This window comes from Typha angustifolia, chromosome 15 (genome assembly GCF_048772165.1).
Source record: "Typha angustifolia cultivar Huaian chromosome 15, ASM4877216v1, whole genome shotgun sequence".
In the NCBI taxonomy this organism is placed as follows: Eukaryota; Viridiplantae; Streptophyta; class Magnoliopsida; order Poales; family Typhaceae; genus Typha; species Typha angustifolia.
The window spans coordinates 17022080-17042570 of record NC_133253.1 but is presented as its reverse complement, the minus strand read 5'-3'; the positions used below and the strand labels follow the sequence as shown (position 1 = coordinate 17042570).

Genomic DNA, 20491 nt, shown 5'->3' with positions numbered 1-20491 from the left:
GTTATTTTAAATTTATTTATCAAATAAGATTTAATTTATTATAGCGTTAATAAACATATTAAATTGATCCGCGTTTTTATTACCAAATAATTTATTTTTAAATTACCGAAAGAATTAAGTTAAAATAATATATATATATATATAATATCGAATAGATCAGGTTTTAGGATCAGATAAAAATATTTAATTAATTATTATTTTTGTCAAGAGGAAAAATACTGACTGATTCAGTATTTTTATTAGGACTACAGTAAATTAGCTCTTATATGATAAATAAAATTTAAAGATAGTCTATTATAAGTAGAAGAGTTTTAAATCAGAGCTAATTTGATAAAAAACTCGGGTACTTTCTTGTATATAATACTTGATTTGTCAGATGAAATATCCGGTGCTACCTAATCTGTGAGTTGCTCATAGACTATTCGTATATTATACTTTAGTGATATCCTGAATTGTACTTTAAAGAGCCCATCCTCGAGATCTCTTCTCCTCACTCCTCTTCTCTCTTAGAAGAATTGAACAGCACTGTTCATATACAGTTTCGTTGCAGGAGCACTCTCCCGCCGCTAAAGTAAAACGGGAGTTTCTGAGCTCGGTCCACCTGCCTCAAAAATAACTTAGAATTTATTAATGTAAAATAAGTTCCTTTCGATTAGCATAGATTATTTAGCACGAAGGCCGATGATATAAGCAGGTGATACTTAAGGAGTTGCTTATGGATTTTTCAGCGCTAGAAAACGTCGAATAATTTAGCATTTTATCAACAAAATATTAAGTAAAATATAAATTTAAAATTAATAAGAGCTATCATCATTATTTCGCAACTTTTGTTCTAGCTCTAATTTTATTTCTTTGATAAGACACTTTATCTATCTAAAACTAAAACGTTAAGTTTAGTATTGTTTTAAAATAGATTATTATTTTTAATATTATTTTGATAAAATAAATTTGAAAGTAGTTAAAATTCTACGTGTCCAAAGTTTATTATTATTATTGTGACTCTTATATTATATTCTTACCTGAGAATACGCTTGGGTGATTCCAGCCTTCTCTAGAAAATTTTCTTTTACTCTCAGTCTGAGAGTGAGATCTCATCACAACATCATCATCTTCCTCAGGAAAACATGCCACAACGTGCAGACACGAGAACAAATGCAGCTCCCTTAGTCGACTTCACATCTCCTCCTCTTCTGGGCCCCACCCTCTATATTATTTATCATCAAGATCATCATCGCACTACCTATATATTAAAAAGAAAAAAGAGACAAAAAGGAAAAAACGCATTACTAGTTGACCCCTCCCCTATCTTCCTCGCACGCCTTTCACTTTATATTAGCTTCAAAACCATCTCCAATCTTAATATAAAAACAAAATGTTAGTCAATCATTTGTACCATTATCACATCCAATTAAGGATCAACTTGCACTCCTCCTTACTCAACCCCCACTAAACCCTTCCTTCACTTTCACTGTGTAATCATTTCCAGCCTTTGACCAGCAACCCCTCCCTCTTCTCTCTCCGATTCGTGAGTTAGAAGTAGCAACCTCTCGACACGAAGGTCCTCTAGCCAACCGCAAACGACAAACTTGGATTTAAAAGTAAACCAAAAAGCAGGATAAAGGGGTGGAGGAAAGAGAAAAGTTGATACAGATAGAAAAGATAAAAGGAAAACAGGGAAAAAAGGCGAAGCTGATACAAAGTGGGCTCAGAATTTAACAACTATTTAATAAACAGAAGTAAAATAAGAAAAAAAATTAAAAAAAAATGAAAAGAGAGAGAGAGAGAGAGAGAGAGAGAGAGAGAGAGAGGAAAGAGGAATCGTTGGAGTCGTTGGGGGGAGGGGGGAGTTGACGCTTAGGAGGACTTGTCCTTGACGCCGTCCCGTCACCGTCATCTAGGGCTTCGATACGGAGGCGGCGTCCTTCGTCCGTGAGCCGTCTCCTACTCCGCCGCCGACGCCGTTCGCCATGGCGGACTGCGCCGTCAGCACGGACATGTTCGGCGACGAGGGCGTCCCGTCGACGGGGTTGCTGGCGTGGCGGGCCCCCGAGGGGGGGCGTGCGTGGCACGTGGCGGAGGAGATGGCGGAGGCGAGGGAGATGGGCATGAGGCAGAGGCCCTTCCCTTGGAGGTACTGCATCGCCGACCCCATGTCCTCCTCCATCAGCTTCGCTACCTGCTGCTCCGTCACCGTCAGCCCGTCGTTCCCCGCCGCCGCCGCCGCCGAGATGCCGTTAGCCCCGCCGTTACGCGCGGTTCCTCCTCCCTGCCCCTGAAAAGGAAAAAAAAAGAAAAAGAAAAAAGAAGAAGCACAAATTAGCCGCGATAAAGTGAGCAAGGGCTATTCGGGAATTTCGCAGCAGCGGCACGCGTGCCGGTGCTGCTGGGGTCCCCGATCGACCGGTCGCTGTCACCCGCGACAATTCAAATACTTATTCCCCGCGTGAATAACAACACTATTCCAAGGTTTAAAGATTGCAACATAGATTAATTTTATCCGTCTCGGATAGTAAGTACTACCTCTGAGGAGACATCGGCCACGAGTGGGGCGACGGCCGCCGCACCGCCTAACCGGCTCATGCTCAGAACCTGAAGGACACGACAAGAATATATACATATATAATAGTAGTAGTGATAAATACACGGATGAGATAAGAGGAGTAATAAGTTTAAAGATAAAAGGAGGAAGTTATCGGGGGGTCGGATAAGATAATTGCCTTGACTTGGAGCTGGAGGAATTTAACGTAGTCGATGATCTCATCCAGCATCGACGCCTTGTCTGTCTGCCATTACCAAAATGCCACTAATTTCTATTTCAGTAATTATATCCAAAACCTCGTCAAGTTAAAGAGAGAACAACGAAAGATTGAAACATAATGACGTAAATGCCCTCGCTTTTGCGAATGACCAGTCAGTCAGTCAGTCGTAAAGCGAATTCAGTATGCTTTGGGCCACGATGCGATCGCGGCGTCCGAGTAGGGGGGGATGTCTATGTCTCACGGATAGTCGTGCCTTCTTCGCTCTTGCCCACGAAATTAATTTATCACTAAACCCAATCCAATTATTCTTTCAACTAATAGCGTTTTGTCTTTAGATTTTAGAAAAGAATCTAACCTTGTTGGCGTTTGGTACCAACTCCTGGAGAGCTTTCATCCGCTCTGCGATTCTCTCTCTCCGAAGCTGCACGCACGGAAAGAAACAAAATTATTCCATTAAAAGAGCAGAGAAGTAAACATGTCATAAAAACAGACAAATTCCTTCCAGTTGGATCCAAATGGAAGAGCGCCAGTTGTAATTGCAACGCATGTATTGCTTCGTCTAGGTTTCTGGAGCTTTAAATGCCACTAAGAGCTGATAACTCTAAAAAAATACTTCTAATTTTTAAGAACAAGAGAGAGAGAGAGAGAGAGAGAGAGAGAGAGAGAGAGAGAGAGGAAAAAAATAAAACGTTTTTATTATCTTCGTGGTAGCTTACACGTTCGGCTATGCTGTGGGGGTCGGTGGCTTGGCCTCTCCTCGCCCTCACTCGCTGCCTCGGTGGCGCTGCGGCGCCACCCGAAGCAGCCGCGGCCGGAGATGGAGGTGGCACTCCGGTCGCTGGTGCTCCTCCATAGTTCTGGGCCTGCTGCTGTTTTCAGTATTTGAGTTCATTTTAGCATCAAAATGCTTATAGTGGCTTCAGTTTAAACTGAAAGAAGAAGAAGAAGAATAAAGTTTGAGGTGTTGATCGAAACCTGGGCATGGTGGAATTGTTGCTGTGTTGCCGCTTGAGCCGCGCGCTGAATAGTTCCTCCCAGCCCATTGTAGAGCCCTTCACCTCCCTGAGTTTTTTTTTTTGTTGTTGTTGAAAGAAATAAAAGAGTGATTTTTATCATACACTGAAATAAAAGCGATCTTTTTTTGCAAAAGAGATGGAAATGGAAGGAGGCGTACGGTGGAATTGGGGGACTTGAAGGGGACATCCACCTCGCCGGCGCCACCGCTTCCAAGGGTGAGGGGAAGCAGGAGGCCAGAGTCGCCGGGACCGGATCCCGTCGGTGATCTCCCCATCGCCTGGAGTAGCATCTGCTGGCTTTGCTGTAAATTATTGAGCTGGAGCATCAAGGGCTTCACCCCCGGCGAGCTCCCGCCACTGATCTGGTGCTGCCGGAGCCGGGCTGCTAGTAACGACGACTCGTCGTACGGAGCGTAGTTGACCTCCTTATTCCCGCCGGCAACGGAGGAGCCGTTTGGGTCGCCGGAGCTCAGGTCCCAAGGGGATTTAGAGTTCCCGAGGTCGGCCCAACCGGAAGGAAGGCTCGAGAGCATCTGGTCGAGAAAGTCGTCGTGGCCAGTCCCACCAACGGCTCCATCATTGGCGTGGTCGAAGTGGCCGCCATGCAAGCTAGGGTTTTGGATCTGCTGATGGTGGTGGTGGTGTTGCCCGTTCTGGAGATCCTGGAGAGCGATCTGGGCGGAGGAGGCCATCCCTTGCATCTCTCTGCTACTCGGATTCATGCCACTCTGGTTCCAAAATCTAGTTTAGGGTTAGGCTCTTTGTCTCGAGAGGAAGAAGACGGCCAATTCGTATCTCTTGCTATTTATAATCGCATTAAAAGAGTAAACACTTTTTATTACTAATCCGCCCTCATTTAGCTTAGCTTAGCTTAGCTTAGCTTAGCTTTTCACCGGGGATGGTGGGATTGGGAAGTAGGCGGGGTTTTAAATAGGGGGGAAATGGGATTAGGGCGTCGGGGTCGGGGTTTGGTCGAACAAGGTGGGGGCCACGCATAAGGACAAATCACATCCGTCGGATTACGAGATCAGGAGGGTGGAAAGCTTTTACGGTGGACCTGCGTTAATAATTATTTTGGCGTTTGACTCCCTGGTAGAGAGACTAGAGAGGGGAGGAGGAAGGGAAGTGGAAACCTGGACGGAAGTCAGACTTGGGAAAAGTTCCGCGCCACTTACTGTGACGTTCCACAGATCGTCTCCACCCAAGGCTGCGGAAAGTTCCTATATACTTTAAGAAATTCAAATAATATATTTATAATTAAAATAACTAATAAGAATTTAAATAATTTCTTTTACCCAATAATCTATTTTATGAATCAATACTAATAAGAATTTAAACACATTATGGCTCTACAAAACAATTAAAACCTAAGGTTTAGATTTAAAAATCTCGTATCTTTCATCACGAAGGTACGTACCACCTTAGTGGTATTAATTTCCTATGGATCTTAAGATCTGAGAACAGAAGATCTTAAGCTGAGACAAATCGGATTCCACGGTGTAGCTCACTTTGGAGACAACTACATGACATGTTGTCACGTAGAACTACTCTTCAGTCACAGCAAGTGGGCATTTGTGAAGACAACAATGACTCGATATCGAGTAAGCAAATGAGTTCATTCCACTCTTTCCAAATGTCACACCTTCATGGGTTGAAATTAAGCTAGTTGTTACTACTACGATCAAAGATGGTCTCATTTTGGCAGCTGGTATACTAATATCAGGGTGTTGGTTGGAGAGCAAAGAATTATTCACAAATCTCGTCCTTTCTTGGAATCCAAGTGTTGTTATCCATCTGAAGTGCTAAGTCTGGCAAATCTTTTTTAGAGCCTTGTTGCTGTCTGAGATTAGGATGTGAACGTGATTGGTATATCATATCGATCGGTCCAAAAGCGTGCTAGAATTGATGTCATATCATGGCACGGAGTTGGTAGAGAGAATGGTGGATTGGAATCCACAGAGAGCAAGCAATTAATCTGTCTGGCTGACTCACAAAGGAGGAGTTGAATTTATATGCCTACGTAAGTTTCAAGTTTCAACTTTACCCCCCCTCCCTCTCTCTCTCTCTCTCTATATATATATATGCAACCTGGATATCTCTCTCTTATTGGGTTTTTAGATATAACTAATGGCCGAATAAATTATAAGTAGATTATGAAAAGGAAAAACTGGCTCTAATACCATATTATTAGATTGGGATCTAAAAATTTTAAAGTCGTTAGGTACTGTACTAGTAATGTATATATATCAGTATTATATCTCTTATTTGGTGACTGATTTGCGAATTTATCCTCCATTTTATATGATAATATAGTCAGACGCTAGCTACTTTATATCCTCTTCTGAGTAGCAAATAAAAAAGTTTATATCCAACAGCTCTTCATATTGGAATCATCCAAAATATTTACATTACTATCAGTTCCAGATAGGGTAGCATTTAAAGTGAGAGATACCTAAACAATTAAAGTGAGAAAATGCAGCAAGAGTGGAGCAGCACAGAATTATCTCTGAAGCCTGGTTATATTTTATGTAATGGGACCTTGCATCTTGTGGAAATAATTGACCCCATTTTTAATTATCACGTCAATTTGGTTTTCTTGCCAAACATATCGTATCTGACATTAAATATATATACTTCATTAGAGATGCTTTAAATGAGACACATTCACCATTAGGTGCTCGTCTATCTCTTCTTACTTCACAAGCAAGATATCGTCGTGACCGACCTGTATAGAAGTAGATGCCATCTGATTCCGGTAACCCTTAGAATATTTGTGTTGAAAAATATTATCTTGTATTCTTACCTTTCCTTCTTATATAATCATAGAGGTTGTAATGTCGACACGTACGTTGTTAGCATTAACTTTACGAGATTTTGGATTCTGTGAATAAATGATCAGTAGAAGAACTACTACTCCTGCAAGCGAACGGATAAAGTTTATCCTTTGTTCTCACCAACCATTCACGTCTCGGAATCAGGCGAAATGTTTATAGTTTTATTAGTCAAAGGAACAAAAAAAAGAAGAAGAAAAGATATCCGAATTGGGTTCAATAGGAATGGTGACAGGAAAGTTAAATGCGTAGAGATACGAGAGGAATTGTGTGGCAGTACGTAATGTGACGACTAAATAATATTTTCAGCGTAGACTTGTAATTGTACATGACTTACAAGTAGTTTACTTGCAACCATACTGTTTTCAAGTTGGTATATGCATGCCTACTATGTCTATACTTCTCACTTAAACTTCGTTTAATTTGCAACAACTTCTTATGCCAAATTGAAACTTATAAGGTTAAAGTAGGTGCGAGATGTGTAAATGGGATTCGAACTAACCCAAGAATCTAAATAATAAATAACCAAAATTCTGCAACTTAGAAATGATATTGAACCAAAACAGTCAACTTGGTGGAGATATAGAGTTTCGTAATTTAGGAATTCTTTAGGGCCTCATTACATCACAAGGGTATAAATTTGCTTAGCTTAAAAGCAACCCTGAGCCTTTGTGACAAGTACATAAAGTAATATCAAATTATAGTGTGTTTAAAGGTGAGGATGCTTTAACTGATTAAAGTGGGGATACGTAAAAAGATCTCACTCCAAAACAAAGTTAAAAAAGACGCTTCTTCAAAGTCCCTTTTGCAGCAAACAAAGTTATCATTCAGAAAGGCACAAAAATAAGAAAATAAAGGCTCGGAGAAAGTAGAGGGATTGACCTAAAAGAAGTTCTCCATTATCAATTCACTCTCTAATCTTCTCAATTCACCCTCTAATAAATTTTCGCAATAAATAAGAAAAATTATCACCTTTCCAAATACCTTGAAGATAAAATAAAACTCATCGTGCAAAAGAAACACAACAATAACAAACAAATTTTCCCCTTCTCATATCCTTAGCGGTTGATTTCCCAGTCTGGTTTGATCCACCTTAAACTTCATTCTCTCTCGTGCTTTCATGTTGGCGGTATCCTGGAATGGATTTGGTCCATCAAATGACTCTTTGGAACTCTTTACTTTTTTCCTCCTCCCACGATCATATTCCTCATCCCTGGGATAAAAAGGCCAAATTAAGAAACCTCGTAGAAATAAGAATGACTACAACTATAAATGGACTATTCAAGTTAAGAGCTAAACATAATATAACAAGTAGGGACCACAAAATAATTGTAGCCAAGTTCTTCATTATTATGGGAAACTCACAAGTGTACTGTTGAGTATATAAAGGTCATAATGTATCAATAATAGAATTGGAGGTGTAAGGTCATTGAAGTTAACAACATACTTTATACGCAAAAAAGAATGACCCATCACCCACAGTAACACTAAACATCAAGAAACAGATTATGTGTTGACATCTAGTTTCACTCTGAAATATATCATTTCATATTTAAATTATGATTTTGTGATTGAAGGTCAAAGAAGTTTACCATTCATCCAGTACATAACCAATGCTATTTTGTCTTGAACTTTCTATGCTGTGTAGCTTCAGTTTGGGCATTTCTATGTTATCCCACTGAGCAACTGCACGCAAAAAAGGCTCTTGTTACACAGATGATTCAGGACAAGTATGAATAATTAACACCAAAGAAAGTTGAGAAAAAGAAAAAAAAACAAAGGTCTCAAGTCCAGGCAATTACCAGTGGTTGTTGTTAAGCCCCTAGATAGCAAACCCAGAAACTCATTCTGGTGTAGATCTTTCTCGTTTGCATCTGTTTCTCTCAAGTTGCATTGATCTGATGTAGATCCCAAGCAACTTCTGGAATGCTCACAAGTAGGTGCCGTGACATCAACCTTACTATCTCTCTTATGTACTATTTCATTAGCTACACCAACATCACCATTGCTGAGCTCTTTGTATGAACTAGAATGTGGACAATTTCTATGCAAAATCTTAGAATCTATAATTTTGGCAGATACTGACATTCCCTGAACACTTCTGCTGAAAAGATCGTCCGGAAGCACAACTTCTACTAGGTGCTTCGGACTTGGAGAATGTTTTCTGCTTCTCTTCAGATTCTTACTCTTATGCAGCTTCAATGAAGACAGCAGTAACTGTTTGCGACCAAAAGGCATGCTCTTTATTAGATAATTTGCAAGCTTTTGTGGTTTTCCTCCTTTCTCATAGCAATTACGGACCAAGGGTTTAGTGCCAGATTCTGCAACTTCCTTAAGCAAGCTATTTGTACTAATTTCAGTCCTTAACATGCTGACTAACTCAGGTTTCTCCACCTTAAGAAGGTTTTCCCCATCATTCTGGCATTGTAGATTGAGTGATTGCTTTCCACGGAACAATGGGAAGGATAAGCACAGAATTTTAAAGTGTTTAATTCAGATTTAGAAACAAACAAAGAAGTTCTAATGCAAACTACCTGATCTTTCGGAGCTGTATCTCTGGATGCACCACTTTGAATGAATCCACCCAAATGATCAGGTTGATTTTGAAGTTTTCCATGCTTATTGTTGATTTCCACCTTGCATGATATGCCATAATTTTGAAAATTCATCAGCAGCAGCATATTTAAATAAGTGTCAAGGACAAGGCAATAAAAAATTCTCACGTAACTCTACAACTATTCCAATGAATATAGGAATGATAAATTTACCTTGCCTACATCAGTTCCCGACAAAAGCTTCTTTTTCTGTTGATTAAGGTAATTTGACTTCATTCCCATATTTGAACTGTCATGAAGATGATTTCTTGCATCAATCCCGAGAGAGGGCAAGGATAAACCTTTATCTTTTGACTTATCTTGCAGTTTTGAGTCCTCTGCCATCTTGTTTTCCCTAGTGTTTGGCAAACTTGCAGCCAAAGAATCTTTTAAGCATGGAGACTTTGTACAGTTCAACATCATTTGCTGCATTTCTGTAGACATAGCATCTCCATTTGTTTGCAACTTAGAAGCTTTGTTTGGCAAAATCAGGCTGTTCTTCTGGGAGATAGGGTCTTGTTCCCATTTCATGTCATCATTCTTTTGCAATGAAGCAGGTGTTCCTTGTGCAGGTTGGTCAACTGGCATGTTTGTTGCAGGAATAGATTGGCAATCAGCAATTGCATCAGTTTTGAAGTTCATAGAGCTACATGCAGAAGTACTTAATTTTCTTTCCACAACTCCATTTTGAACTGCACCTTTTGAGCTTGAGACAGATGCAAGGACTAGTTTGTTTCCATGAGAATTTGCAAAAATGGTATTTTTGTGGACCACATCTTTCTTGATCGTTGAACTTCTATCACGGAAGTAGAACAGCATATAAGCTTTCTGTGCCAATACAGTCTTCTCACTTACTTGGTACACCTATATTCAATTAGTTTAGAAGAATCAGTAGAAGATAAAAGGTGAAGAGAGGTAGGTATATAAATGAAAATCTTCCATTTGCCGCTTTGTAAGGAAAATATAATAACTTGATTTTAGACCAGAAATAGTGCAGTAATCATACCTTTCAAAGGATTTCCTTCAATTACGGTTTAATATACAAGCAAAGCATTTATTACTAATATCTCATAAATACCAATACATCACAACCAGTGAGGAAGCCCAGGATGCAAATAAGAATATTGAAGTGTTGATGTAGTTCTAGCTGATAAAGAGTACTCAAGATAGTGACTTGAAACTTCTGAGAGGGTTATATTTGAAGAACGCGATGATATTTCAAGAGCATATAAATTGTGCCATAGTTCAATCATTTATGATACGAGAATTACTATTTAAGAATTAAGATCAATATCCTATCTATTGATATACTACAAAAGTTATATCTCAGGCATATATTTCAGCAACTTCAGATAATTTTGTGTACAAGTCTATTCGAAAACTAACAAGATCACAAAAATTTCCCAAAATAAATAATACAGACTTCAAAAAGTTTTTGGTGCATATCATACATAGATACAACTCCATTAATTCAAACCTAACACCAAAAATGTATGTACAAAAAGGCATGAATAAATACAAATGCACATCATATCCGGCTCAACCAACATCTAAACCAATACACTCGAGAACGTGCCAAGAGTTTGGATGTCTTCTGGTAGCACCTACAACGTCTATCGATTCTATTCACACATCAAATTTTATATATAATAAACTGCCCTATAAAATTGAACATCATCAACTTGGCTATACATTAAACAATCACACATTTCAGACAATATGAATCAGCCTTAATGTAGTAAAAGAATGAATTACTTAACAAATTCCAGCAGTGCCAAGTAGTTATACCAACAACAGATCTCAGAGCATGCATTGTTTGATAAGCTAGACACAAATAAAGTATAGGATAAGCTCAACCTTATTATCATCAAGAGAATGCCACATGCCACTTGATGTGCGAACATAACAATAGTAATGACCGGATTGGGTACTCCACCCTGCATGTACTAGAACACCATAAAGGGTATATTTTAAATCTCCCTCCTGCAAAAAGGAATGCAATATCAGAGAGAGAGAGACTGAGTTCTATAACACGAAAATAAAGTCAATGGAAATACAATTGTCAAGTCTCAACTCACAGGGGGGTCACTAACAAATGGTTTCAAGTCCAGAGTAGACTCAAAATCCACTCTTTTGTCTATCTTTTGACCAGGAATATGAGAATCAAATCGCTTAAGATGAATGGTGAGCACATTTGGGGCCTTATGAATAGTAAGCTGCTTGAGAGCCCTAACTTTCTGTTTGCAACGTTGGCACTGGTACTGCCTCTCACCACCATCTAACTGCTCCACCTCTGTGAAATGAGAAAGTGCTTTGCGCAGAGAGTTGGCCTTGACAATTTCCAGACTCAAGTCTAAGAAAGGATCAAACTTGTTGGAACAATAGGAGCACTGCATGCATTTTACCTGCCCCATAAAAATGGATAAGCTAAAATAACAAAAGGTTTCCTTCAGATATTACGTACATATATAAATTGACAAGCTACCTGGCTTCTGAGACGACCACCAAATATCATGTGGATTAAACTTTTCTCATAAGCATTAGGAGACTCAGTTGGGACACCCGAAGGTAAACAGCATTTGTGCATTGACTCAAGCAAGTTAACCATGTATTCATGTGCATCTTCTTGTCTGAAATTGCGAAAATTGCGTGATATGCCTAACGTGCTGTCAAGGATTACAGTTTCCATAAAATCTAAAAGATTAAACCATCAGCAAGATTATATAAAGACCGTAAAATCATGTATTCTAGCTCTCCAAGAAATTAAACCTGTCTTAATTCATTTGTTTTCATATGGGAAGAAAAATCTGAAGGATACATCGCAAGTTCTTGACAAGATGAGATGGTGACAGTATCTTCCCTGTGGATTGTAGAGCAACCATGACATGATTCTGGAGAGCACACATCGCACAAAAACCAGCAGTGCGACCTTAATAAAAACAAAAAGTCAAATGTGTATCCTGTGATAAGTAAAGCACAAAGGAGGCAACTGTGGCAAAGGTAGTTTATAACATGTCATGTGATTGGCTAGAAAATGATGCTTTCTATTCCGATAAACATACGCACATGTGTATATCACTCTACGAATGTGCATATGCATGTTTCCTCTGTGTCACCCCTCCAAATATATAAAACAATTGCAACCCTATTGCAGAAGGGCGAACAATACTCTCATTAATGGCGAGACAGACAGAAATCAAACCCAAAATAAGGGATAAGATAAGAAAGTGCAGTATGTTAGAGAACTATGAATCTTTACAAAATAAAAACAAACTTTATGGGCTATGATAAATCATAAATTTTAAATGATGGAAGAAAACCTAATTTTAATTAGGTGCAAGAGATCATGCACCTCATTGCATGTATCTGCAATAGGGACATCATCATTTATTTTGTTATAGCCTGTCAACATAGGAATCGAACAAGTATTTGTATTGAACCAATTCCTCAAAGAACTCTGCCATAGCACTTTGACAGAAAGTATCTTTCATTTGCCTTATTTCCCTATCTTGCTTTCTTGCTCTACCACAGTTGAACAATTGGAGAAGCATGCAAATGCACCACATCACTAGTGTCCATATCCACGTGAAACTGGTGGTAAACAATTACGCTTAGATGATTAAGTAAACAGAGTTATTTCATTCGCTTCTTTTTTCTTTTCCCCAATTACTTCACGACAAAAGGCTACTGTGTAGGTATACATCTATCCATTTCATCCAATATGGCTTTCTAGTTTCTAAATAAACATTTTGCTGACCACTTGGTGGAATAGAGAGAGGTTGAGTAGATTAAGGAACCTCCAAATAGTCCACGTCTTTGATGATCTTGTTCATTGATATTACACAACCTTGCAGGCAGCTTCCACCAAACCTAAGATTTCTGTATCACCTCTATCAACTTCTATGCAAGTCTCCTAAAGTTTCTTTCCCCTTAACTTTATAGACCTCATATGCAAATTATAATTCGTTCTAAATCTCTACTGAATGATGCAGAACAAAGCTAGAGTGGCACATAGCTGACTAATTAATATTCTATTTATTTTCAGAAGTTATATGTTCTCAACCTTAATCTATAATCTTAGTGAATTAAGAACATGATGAGAGGAGCTTTACTAGAGAAAGGACAATCAACAAACATACTGGATATTTCGTTGACATTTGTGGAAACAAATGAAACTTACAAGAGGTCTTATGCTTGCCACTTTGTAGATACGCCGCGAAAGGTTCAGTATATGTCAGGCATTGGAGAACTGAATTCAGAAAGCAAGTATTCCCTAGATTCGCCAAACCAGCTCCCTGAAAGATCCCAAACCTTCTCCCAATTAGCTAAAGAAAAACCAACCGGAGATCTCATGCATCAATATTTTGCAACCCAAAGGCGGATTGGAAGGAGAAAGATATAAAATGCATGATGAGCGAATCCTAGTTCAATCCTACTCACGATTCTTCGGAAGGTGATCCTCAAGCTGAGCTCGGGGTCCAATCGATGCTCATAAAACTCCCCTCCCTCCGATCGCTTCCCCGCAGCCTTCGGCGTCGTCATCGCGGGGCTCTCCGCAGTCTTTCCCTGCGGATCCGGGCTTGGGTTCAGGGTTTCGAGGTAGAAGCCGCCTCCGCCGCCACTCGAGATAGCCGAGAAGGGTTTCCTCGCCGGGTGGAACTCGATCCTCCGACCGAACACCGACTCCGCGGCAAAGGAGGCGCCGCCGCCGCCTTCCGAGGAGACCCCCGCCATCAGACCCGTGCAGTGTGGTGGGAGGGATCGATTGGGGTTCGGGTAAAGATTATATCTCAAGGATCGATGGATGGGGGAAGGCCGTTTGAGTTGGCTAAGAGCTCGCCTTTAGGTTCTCTCGTGTGCGTTCTTGAGCTCGCCCTAGCTTTCTCCAATGGCCGAAAGAGGAACGAGAGAAGGGGACCCGGGCGTGTGTATAAACCCTATACCCCTGCCCGATTGGGCCTGGGACGCTGGACGAACGGTGAGGATGAGATCTTGTGATGTGATTACGACCGTTGATTCGTGTGGGTGGAAAGATTTTGCTTGGTGGCTGTCAGTTATTTAAACGGTCGGTGATTCGCTGATCGGTGTGCGGGTGTGGGATTGACAGGTGTAACGGGATCAAGGTTGTCTTTTGTCCCCCTTGCAACCGTAATCTAATTTCACAAATAGGCTTACTTATATTAAACGGGCCTCGTAGCATTGACCTCCAGAATTAAACGGCTTCCACCGCACCACAGTTTCGCTCGAAGAGTGGACTCACTGAGTCACTGGCGAGCATATCAAACGGCCTCAATAGGCCGGGCCGTAAATCCATCTTGCCCAGGCCTTCTTAGCCTTACAAACCCATGGGCCTCGTCTGCACTTAAATTGTTAATTAAGCGCGTCCATTTTTTTTTTTTAATTTTGAAAACTTAGTTTGCTTGCGAGTAAGATTGTGCTTAAGTTGTGCATGGCCTTTAAATAATAGTTAAAAGTCTATAAACTATACGATGCAGTATAGGAGTGTAATCATTTTATCATATCACAAATAGGCTATCAGTGTGTAGCCTAGTAATCAGATCTTACTATCAGTGTAGACTGAGGCTTAGAGTGATCTACTTCTGAGAAAGGTTGGCTTAATAATCTAACATATGGCGAGGAATGCTACTTCCTCACTTTTTCTGCCTCCCTCTCCAGAGTAGGATGATGTTTGGTTATTATTCATTAAACTTACGTTACGTAAAATCCAACACCTGTCAAAGGATTCAAACTTATTCCACCGAATGGATATCTCAAAGATTCCAACTTTCATTATCCAATGGATTGGATGATCTATACGCATACCGCGGATGCTGGTGGTCGGATAGGAATTTGCTACGCTGCTTTCTTGCTATTAGTGTAGTAAGATTGTGCTAGTTACAGCCCTTATCGAATAAATTTTGTCCCTATTGTGGGACAAAGAGTGTAAGCTATTGACTTGAAAGCGTGTTACCTTGAGACGTGTTATCTTGAGAAATATTTGAACTTTAGTGCTTTTGTCCAGCAAGAGTTCCGACATGAGTTCATTGATTAGACAGAGACGCGTCCCAAGCACTTTTCCTGTTGAATAGGAAGAGAAAGCAAAGATAAAGAAATAAAATACACGAATGGCAATAAAACCATATGAGCTGCTTTAAACTTTTATTTACAAAGTTGATTTAGTTCATATCTCGATAGTTAATATCAATTCATATATCTCATGGGCAGCTCTAAAATCTAAGTTACTATATGTAACATTGACTTTTATGTTTTATATCCTTACATTTCTTTTTCTTTTTTACTTTTGAGCATAAGATATTTTAAAAAGGTTTAAGAATTAAACTTGACTTGAATTGATAGAACTTTTTATATTTTTAAAAAATAGATGAGTTGAGAAACTAATCACTTTTGTTTTAATATCATATTACTTCACCAATTGCTTTAAATATTTAAGTTATTAGAGAATAATATTTTTTATATTTTACAGTATAACATAGACAAATACTTATGTTTTTTTAATCTGTGTACTAATATCATATTACCTCACCAATTGCTTTAACCTTTGTTCTTTGCTTTAAACTAGACCATCCTTATATGTATATATAGATAGAGTGAAGCAAGATGAACAAATCTAAATCTGTATTGAACTAGGGTAAAGTGACTTATTTGATGTGACGAAGGGGCAATTTGGTGGTAGAACTATTAGAGATGTGAGATCTATAAGATGGGAGAAAAATGAATAATGGAAATGGTAGATCTATAATTTAAAAAGAAATAAAGGGAAAAGATGATCTGTTCTAATAAAGAAGAGGGATCGATGAATGAGTAAAGAAGAGCTAGCTGACAGCTAGGATTTAAAGAAAGAAGGAGAAGATAACTGACCCTACTACTGAATTAGAGGGATTAGCAATTGAGATAGAAGGAAATGGCATCGACTTTAGATCGAAGGAGGAGGTAGGAGATGATATAAATGTCAACATTCTTCCTTAATCCTAAATGACTGTTTTTCATATATTAAGAAGCTAACCAAAGTTTAAAATAATTTAAATTAACTCTAATACAAGATGACCCAGCGTCGGCCCGAGCTGTGGCTATTCGAACACAAAATTTTAAGAGCACTTATTCTTCAACGAGATTATAGTATTCGAATGTCGTTTAGTGTTGTTTAAACACCATAGCTCGAGACTGCTACCATTGAAATAATTTTTTTGATCATAATCTAATTCATCCCAACAAACCCAATGTCTTAAAGTGACTCTATCAAACCCTATCACATCACAATCTATAGCTAATATCTAACTGGGCTACTTTAGATGCCTTACTTATTATGATATCTTTTGTCACTTCCTTGTTAAATTCTCAATAATATATAACATGGAAGCCTTGGAAGGGCATCGTCTTGAGTCGTTAATCCAGTGGGGATGCATTAATATTAGTTCAACAAACACAAACGAACAAATGGCTATTGTAACATTAGCATTATTAAACAAAAGCATACTGCATTGTTGATAAGATTAGCCGAAGAGATATCCCAAAGCTCGGATTAGTGGAATCATTTCAATGCTATCATTAACGTCACTAAGACTTGTTATGTTAATCAAGTCTAGAATATAAAAGGACCAATATCTGCAGCAGATATTGTTTTGTAAGAATTTGAACTTAAAATATTTCAATAATGTGAGCCCCTTAATATCTATATAATTAAAAGATAAATTAAATTTTATTTTATGTCGTTTAAGTCTAAATTCACTTTATTCCCTATAATATTATTTGTGTCTATTTATCTTTTTGTGGCTTATACTGAAGTGCAACAACTATTTATTTTTAATATATTTAATTAAATTATGATTCTTACTAGAGATAAAATTATAGAGAATTAAATAAAGTTTTCAATAAGTCTAAAATAATACTGATTAAATTTTAGATAAAAAAACTATAACAAAATATTGAGATATATATTATAATAACATATTTAATATTTAAAAAAATTTAATATTATTTTAAATGCATTAGAATACTTATCAATTCTTCTCTAATTTTATCTTTAGTAAGTATTTTTAAATTATGGTCAAATATGATGATAAAAAAACGGTTCAAAATTAAATATAACAATAAAAAAACAATTCTAATAATTGAATAAATAATCACACCAAAAATTTAGATGGAGTCAAAATTTATCTATCTATTTCTTTCCTCTATGTACACCTCTCCGGGCCAACGGCTAAAATTACCGCGAACTAAATAACAGCACAATAGTAACATGACCAAAAAGAGTGCCGTCACCTCAAGTTAGGAAGACCCAACTCACCACCATCCGCGGTGGCGGGTTCATCGCCCTGCCACGCCCAAACTATATCCTTCAGCCCCGGCCTAACGTCCTCCGCACAAAACTTGGCGAACTCCAAGGTATCCCCCGACTCCTTACCGAACTCCACCAACGTCACCTCCGGCGCCACCTCGAACACCTCCGCCGTCACGGCGAGCCTTCCCTTCCTACCCTCCGCCTTCCCTTCCAATCTCACTTTACAACCCTTCGCCTTCCCGACCCCGAAACCTAGCGATCTCCCCACCTTCTCCAGTTTCTCCACCACCTTCCCCGCCGGGAACCTCGCTGCGAACACCGTCGCCGCCCGCCGCCCGTTCTCGAACAAGCTCGAGAGGTCGAACCCGGACGACATCGTTGAGATCAGCTCGAACGCATTGTACGACCTCGGCGACTGGAGTTCGAGATCAGGATCCTGGTCTGCCTCTTCCTCCTTCGGGGGTGGGATGGAGAGGGGTGTCGGGCGGGATACCCCTTTCTTGAACCAGGATAGCTGCTTGATCTCCGAGATCGAAATCCGCTTCTCTGGATCGACGACGAGGAGCCGCGAGATCAAGCGGCGGGCTTCGCCGGAGACCCACGGTGGGATCTGGTACTCCGCCTTGCAGATTTTCCCGTACATCCGCATCACGTTCTCGTGCTGAAATGGTAAGAATCCAGCGAGGAGCACGTAGAGCACGACGCCGCACGACCACAGGTCGGCGCGCGCCCCGTCGTAGCCCTTCTTCCGGAGAACCTCCGGCGCCACGTAGGCGGGAGTCCCGCACTGCGTGTGGAGGAGCCCGTCGTGCCGGAGCTGCTCCGGCAAAGCGGAGAGGCCGAAGTCGGAGATCTTGAGGTCGCCGGCCTCGTCGAGGAGGAGGTTCTCCGGCTTGAGGTCCCGGTGGGAGACTCCGCGGCTGTGGCAGAAGTCGAGGGCGGAGATGAGCTGGTGGAAGTACCGTCGCGCCTGGTCCTCGGGTAGCCGGCCGCGTGCGACGCGGGCGAAGAGCTCGCCGCCGCGGACGTACTCCATGACGAAGAAGATGCGGGACTTGGTGGCCATCACCTCCTTGAGCTCGACGATGTTGGGGTGGCGGACGAGGCGCATGACCGAGATCTCGCGCTCGATCTGGTCCATCATCCCGCCGTCCCGCCGGACCTGGTCCTTGTTGATCACCTTGATCGCCACGCTCTCGTTGGTCCTCAGGTCCCGGCCGTGGTATACCTTGGCGAACGTCCCCTTCCCCAGCACCCGCCCCATCTCGTACTTCCCCAATACCAGGTTCCTCACTTCCTTCTCTTCCTCTCTCACCATTTCTTCCCCTCTAATTCTATTTATTCCTGCTATTTTTCTTTGTTGCGGGGGTTATGCTTTTGCTCATGCGCTTTATATGAGGCAGTTAGAAGAAGGAATCTTAGAGACGAGGATTAAGTATTGGGGGCCAGATTCAATTGATTAAAGGGGAGTAACGGTGGGTAGTGGAATAGGGAACGGCACCTAGTTTTGGGGAGATGGGGTTGGGGGGGAGGGAGGGAGGTTATATTTGGTTTTGTTTGTTTAACTATTAAAATCTCTCTAATTTGACTGGGCGAGAAGCAAAGGAGCAGAGGAGGAAGGCGAGCGAGCACACTGGAATGGGGAGAGGGAAAGAGTGGAATTTATATAGAGGAAAGATCTGTGGGAGGGAAAGGGTCAAGGGGACCAATGGGAAGGGGGCTCGTGGTGGTAATCTGCTTCAATTATTTGGGAAGGGGGCCAGAAGGGTTGTTTTGGTTACGGGGAAGAGGGACCCTGCAATTTGTGGGGTTGCTGTCAACTAGAATGAGCTAGAGCCTAGAGGGAAGGAATGGGCGTTGGCCGACTTAAGACGGACCTGAGCTTTCTATATGAGCCTATACTACAGAATGATTGTTTGGGATTTGTTTATAGGCAAATTGCACATGACGTGTGGTTTACTTGAGTAGGACCATTTCCTTGGAGCTTTCTGCGACGAGGCAAGATTGATGAAGTTACAAGTCCAATATAAAGTTACTGGTGGGCATTGTTGTCTCGGTACTAATCCAATATAAAGTCACAAACACAAGATTAGTTAGAAATAATCATTGGTTAAGCTTTTTTGAATTCTGTATAATCTAAGTTTATTTGAGTTCTATTTGCATGGGCTCCAAATTTCAACAGTTAAAAGGTAGTGCCAGGTGGAGTTTTTTTTTAATAAAATAAAAGGAGAATTATATTACTTTAAAAAGGTGTAAAAATACATTTAAGTATCGGAAGCTAAATAAAAGTGAGGAGATCTAGTGAACCCACACGGAGACGTAGTACCCCTGTTGCCTTCCAAGATTGGCTAACTAATTTGCTGGTGCGTTTTAACTTCTCTAAAACAGTGGAAAATATGAGCAAAACATTTAGCAGGAATAAGGTAGAAACTATCTCAGAAAATATGTCTTGAGGTGTCAAGAAATAAAGCTCAGGTTCTGGGAGGGGGTCTTTTGACAGCGCCGAATGACCCCAACTCCCAAGGAAGAGAAGGGAGTCTTTTATCGTATAAACTACCGTCATGTATAATTCTACGAGCAGACAAATTTGGTTCCATCACTCCAGACGTAACGCCTTTCATTTTCTTCAATTAGTGATGCATTTACCGTTGGAAGAGAACGTTATTTCGATCGGGTTCTCTGTGTACTTTAGTGGGTAATGAATCATAAGCATAAAATTTAGGGGGTTGGCGAAGATTATAAGCAAAGTTACCTCCTGGGGAGGAGGATCCCACATAAGGTGGTTTAAAGAAACGAATCATTTTCAATTATTGTTGTGACTCTAGACGTCCTCATTTCTTATTACAATCCATAAATGAGTGGCTTTCATGAGAAAATATACGACAAAATTAGAAAAGTTGATACCGTATATTGAGGTGAGTTCATAACCATTAACCTATATTGGCTTGAAGCGGTCTTAACAATCTGGCTAATATACAGTTGACACGGAAGC

General features: G+C 40.3%; 3 protein-coding genes across 4 annotated transcripts; all 3 read right to left on the bottom strand.

Moving 5' to 3' along the window:
• Positions 1–1230: 1230 nt before the first annotated feature.
• On the bottom strand, positions 1231–4677 carry LOC140779585 (bHLH transcription factor RHL1-like). Of its 2 annotated transcripts, none has more exons than XM_073124719.1 (7): positions 3934–4677; positions 3735–3821; positions 3476–3625; positions 3115–3180; positions 2718–2783; positions 2521–2589; positions 1231–2272 (listed from the first exon to the last, which is right to left on the bottom strand). In XM_073124719.1, exons 1-7 carry the CDS (start codon positions 4495–4497, stop codon positions 1895–1897), a joined length of 1380 nt encoding a protein of 459 aa, XP_072980820.1. In that variant the 5' UTR covers positions 4498–4677; the 3' UTR covers positions 1231–1894. The 2 variants fall into 2 exon arrangements, with proteins under 2 accessions (XP_072980820.1, XP_072980819.1); XM_073124718.1 differs by having other exon boundaries at positions 1245–2272; positions 3476–3628.
• Positions 4678–7483: 2806 nt separating this feature from the next.
• On the bottom strand, positions 7484–14114 carry LOC140777677 (ubiquitin carboxyl-terminal hydrolase 23). Its single transcript, XM_073121957.1, has 11 exons — positions 13641–14114; positions 13381–13495; positions 12019–12129; positions 11686–11858; positions 11279–11605; positions 11058–11183; positions 9375–10064; positions 9141–9242; positions 8409–9048; positions 8199–8292; positions 7484–7819 (listed from the first exon to the last, which is right to left on the bottom strand). The coding sequence occupies exons 1-11, from the start codon at positions 13932–13934 to the stop codon at positions 7657–7659; spliced, it is 2835 nt and encodes a 944-aa protein (XP_072978058.1). The 5' UTR covers positions 13935–14114; the 3' UTR covers positions 7484–7656.
• A 3224-nt stretch (positions 14115–17338) lies between these two features.
• On the bottom strand, positions 17339–19538 carry LOC140779786 (CBL-interacting protein kinase 16). Its single transcript, XM_073125044.1, has one exon. It carries the CDS (start codon positions 18815–18817, stop codon positions 17477–17479), a length of 1341 nt encoding a protein of 446 aa, XP_072981145.1. The 5' UTR covers positions 18818–19538; the 3' UTR covers positions 17339–17476.
• Between the last annotated feature and the right edge of the window lie 953 nt (positions 19539–20491).

Excerpts from the sequence above, each read along its gene's own strand:
- LOC140779786 (XM_073125044.1), bottom strand. The coding sequence starts at position 18,817 with ATGGTGAGAGAGGAAGAGAAGGAAGTGAGGAACCTGGTATTGGGGAAG.
- LOC140779585 (XM_073124718.1), bottom strand. The coding sequence starts at position 4,497 with ATGAATCCGAGTAGCAGAGAGATGCAAGGGATGGCCTCCTCCGCCCAG. Across the intron at positions 3,181-3,475 it reads CCCACAGCATAGCCGAACGT|CTTCGGAGAGAGAGAATCGC; the intron begins GTAAGCTACCAC and ends CCGTGCGTGCAG. Across the intron at positions 2,273-2,520 it reads TGGCCGATGTCTCCTCAGAG|GGGCAGGGAGGAGGAACCGC; the intron begins GTAGTACTTACT and ends TTTCCTTTTCAG.
- LOC140777677 (XM_073121957.1), bottom strand. The coding sequence starts at position 13,934 with ATGGCGGGGGTCTCCTCGGAAGGCGGCGGCGGCGCCTCCTTTGCCGCG. Across the intron at positions 11,606-11,685 it reads GTGGTCGTCTCAGAAGCCAG|GTAAAATGCATGCAGTGCTC; the intron begins GTAGCTTGTCAA and ends TTTATGGGGCAG. Across the intron at positions 7,820-8,198 it reads GGTTATGTACTGGATGAATG|GGATGAGGAATATGATCGTG; the intron begins GTAAACTTCTTT and ends TTTTTATCCCAG.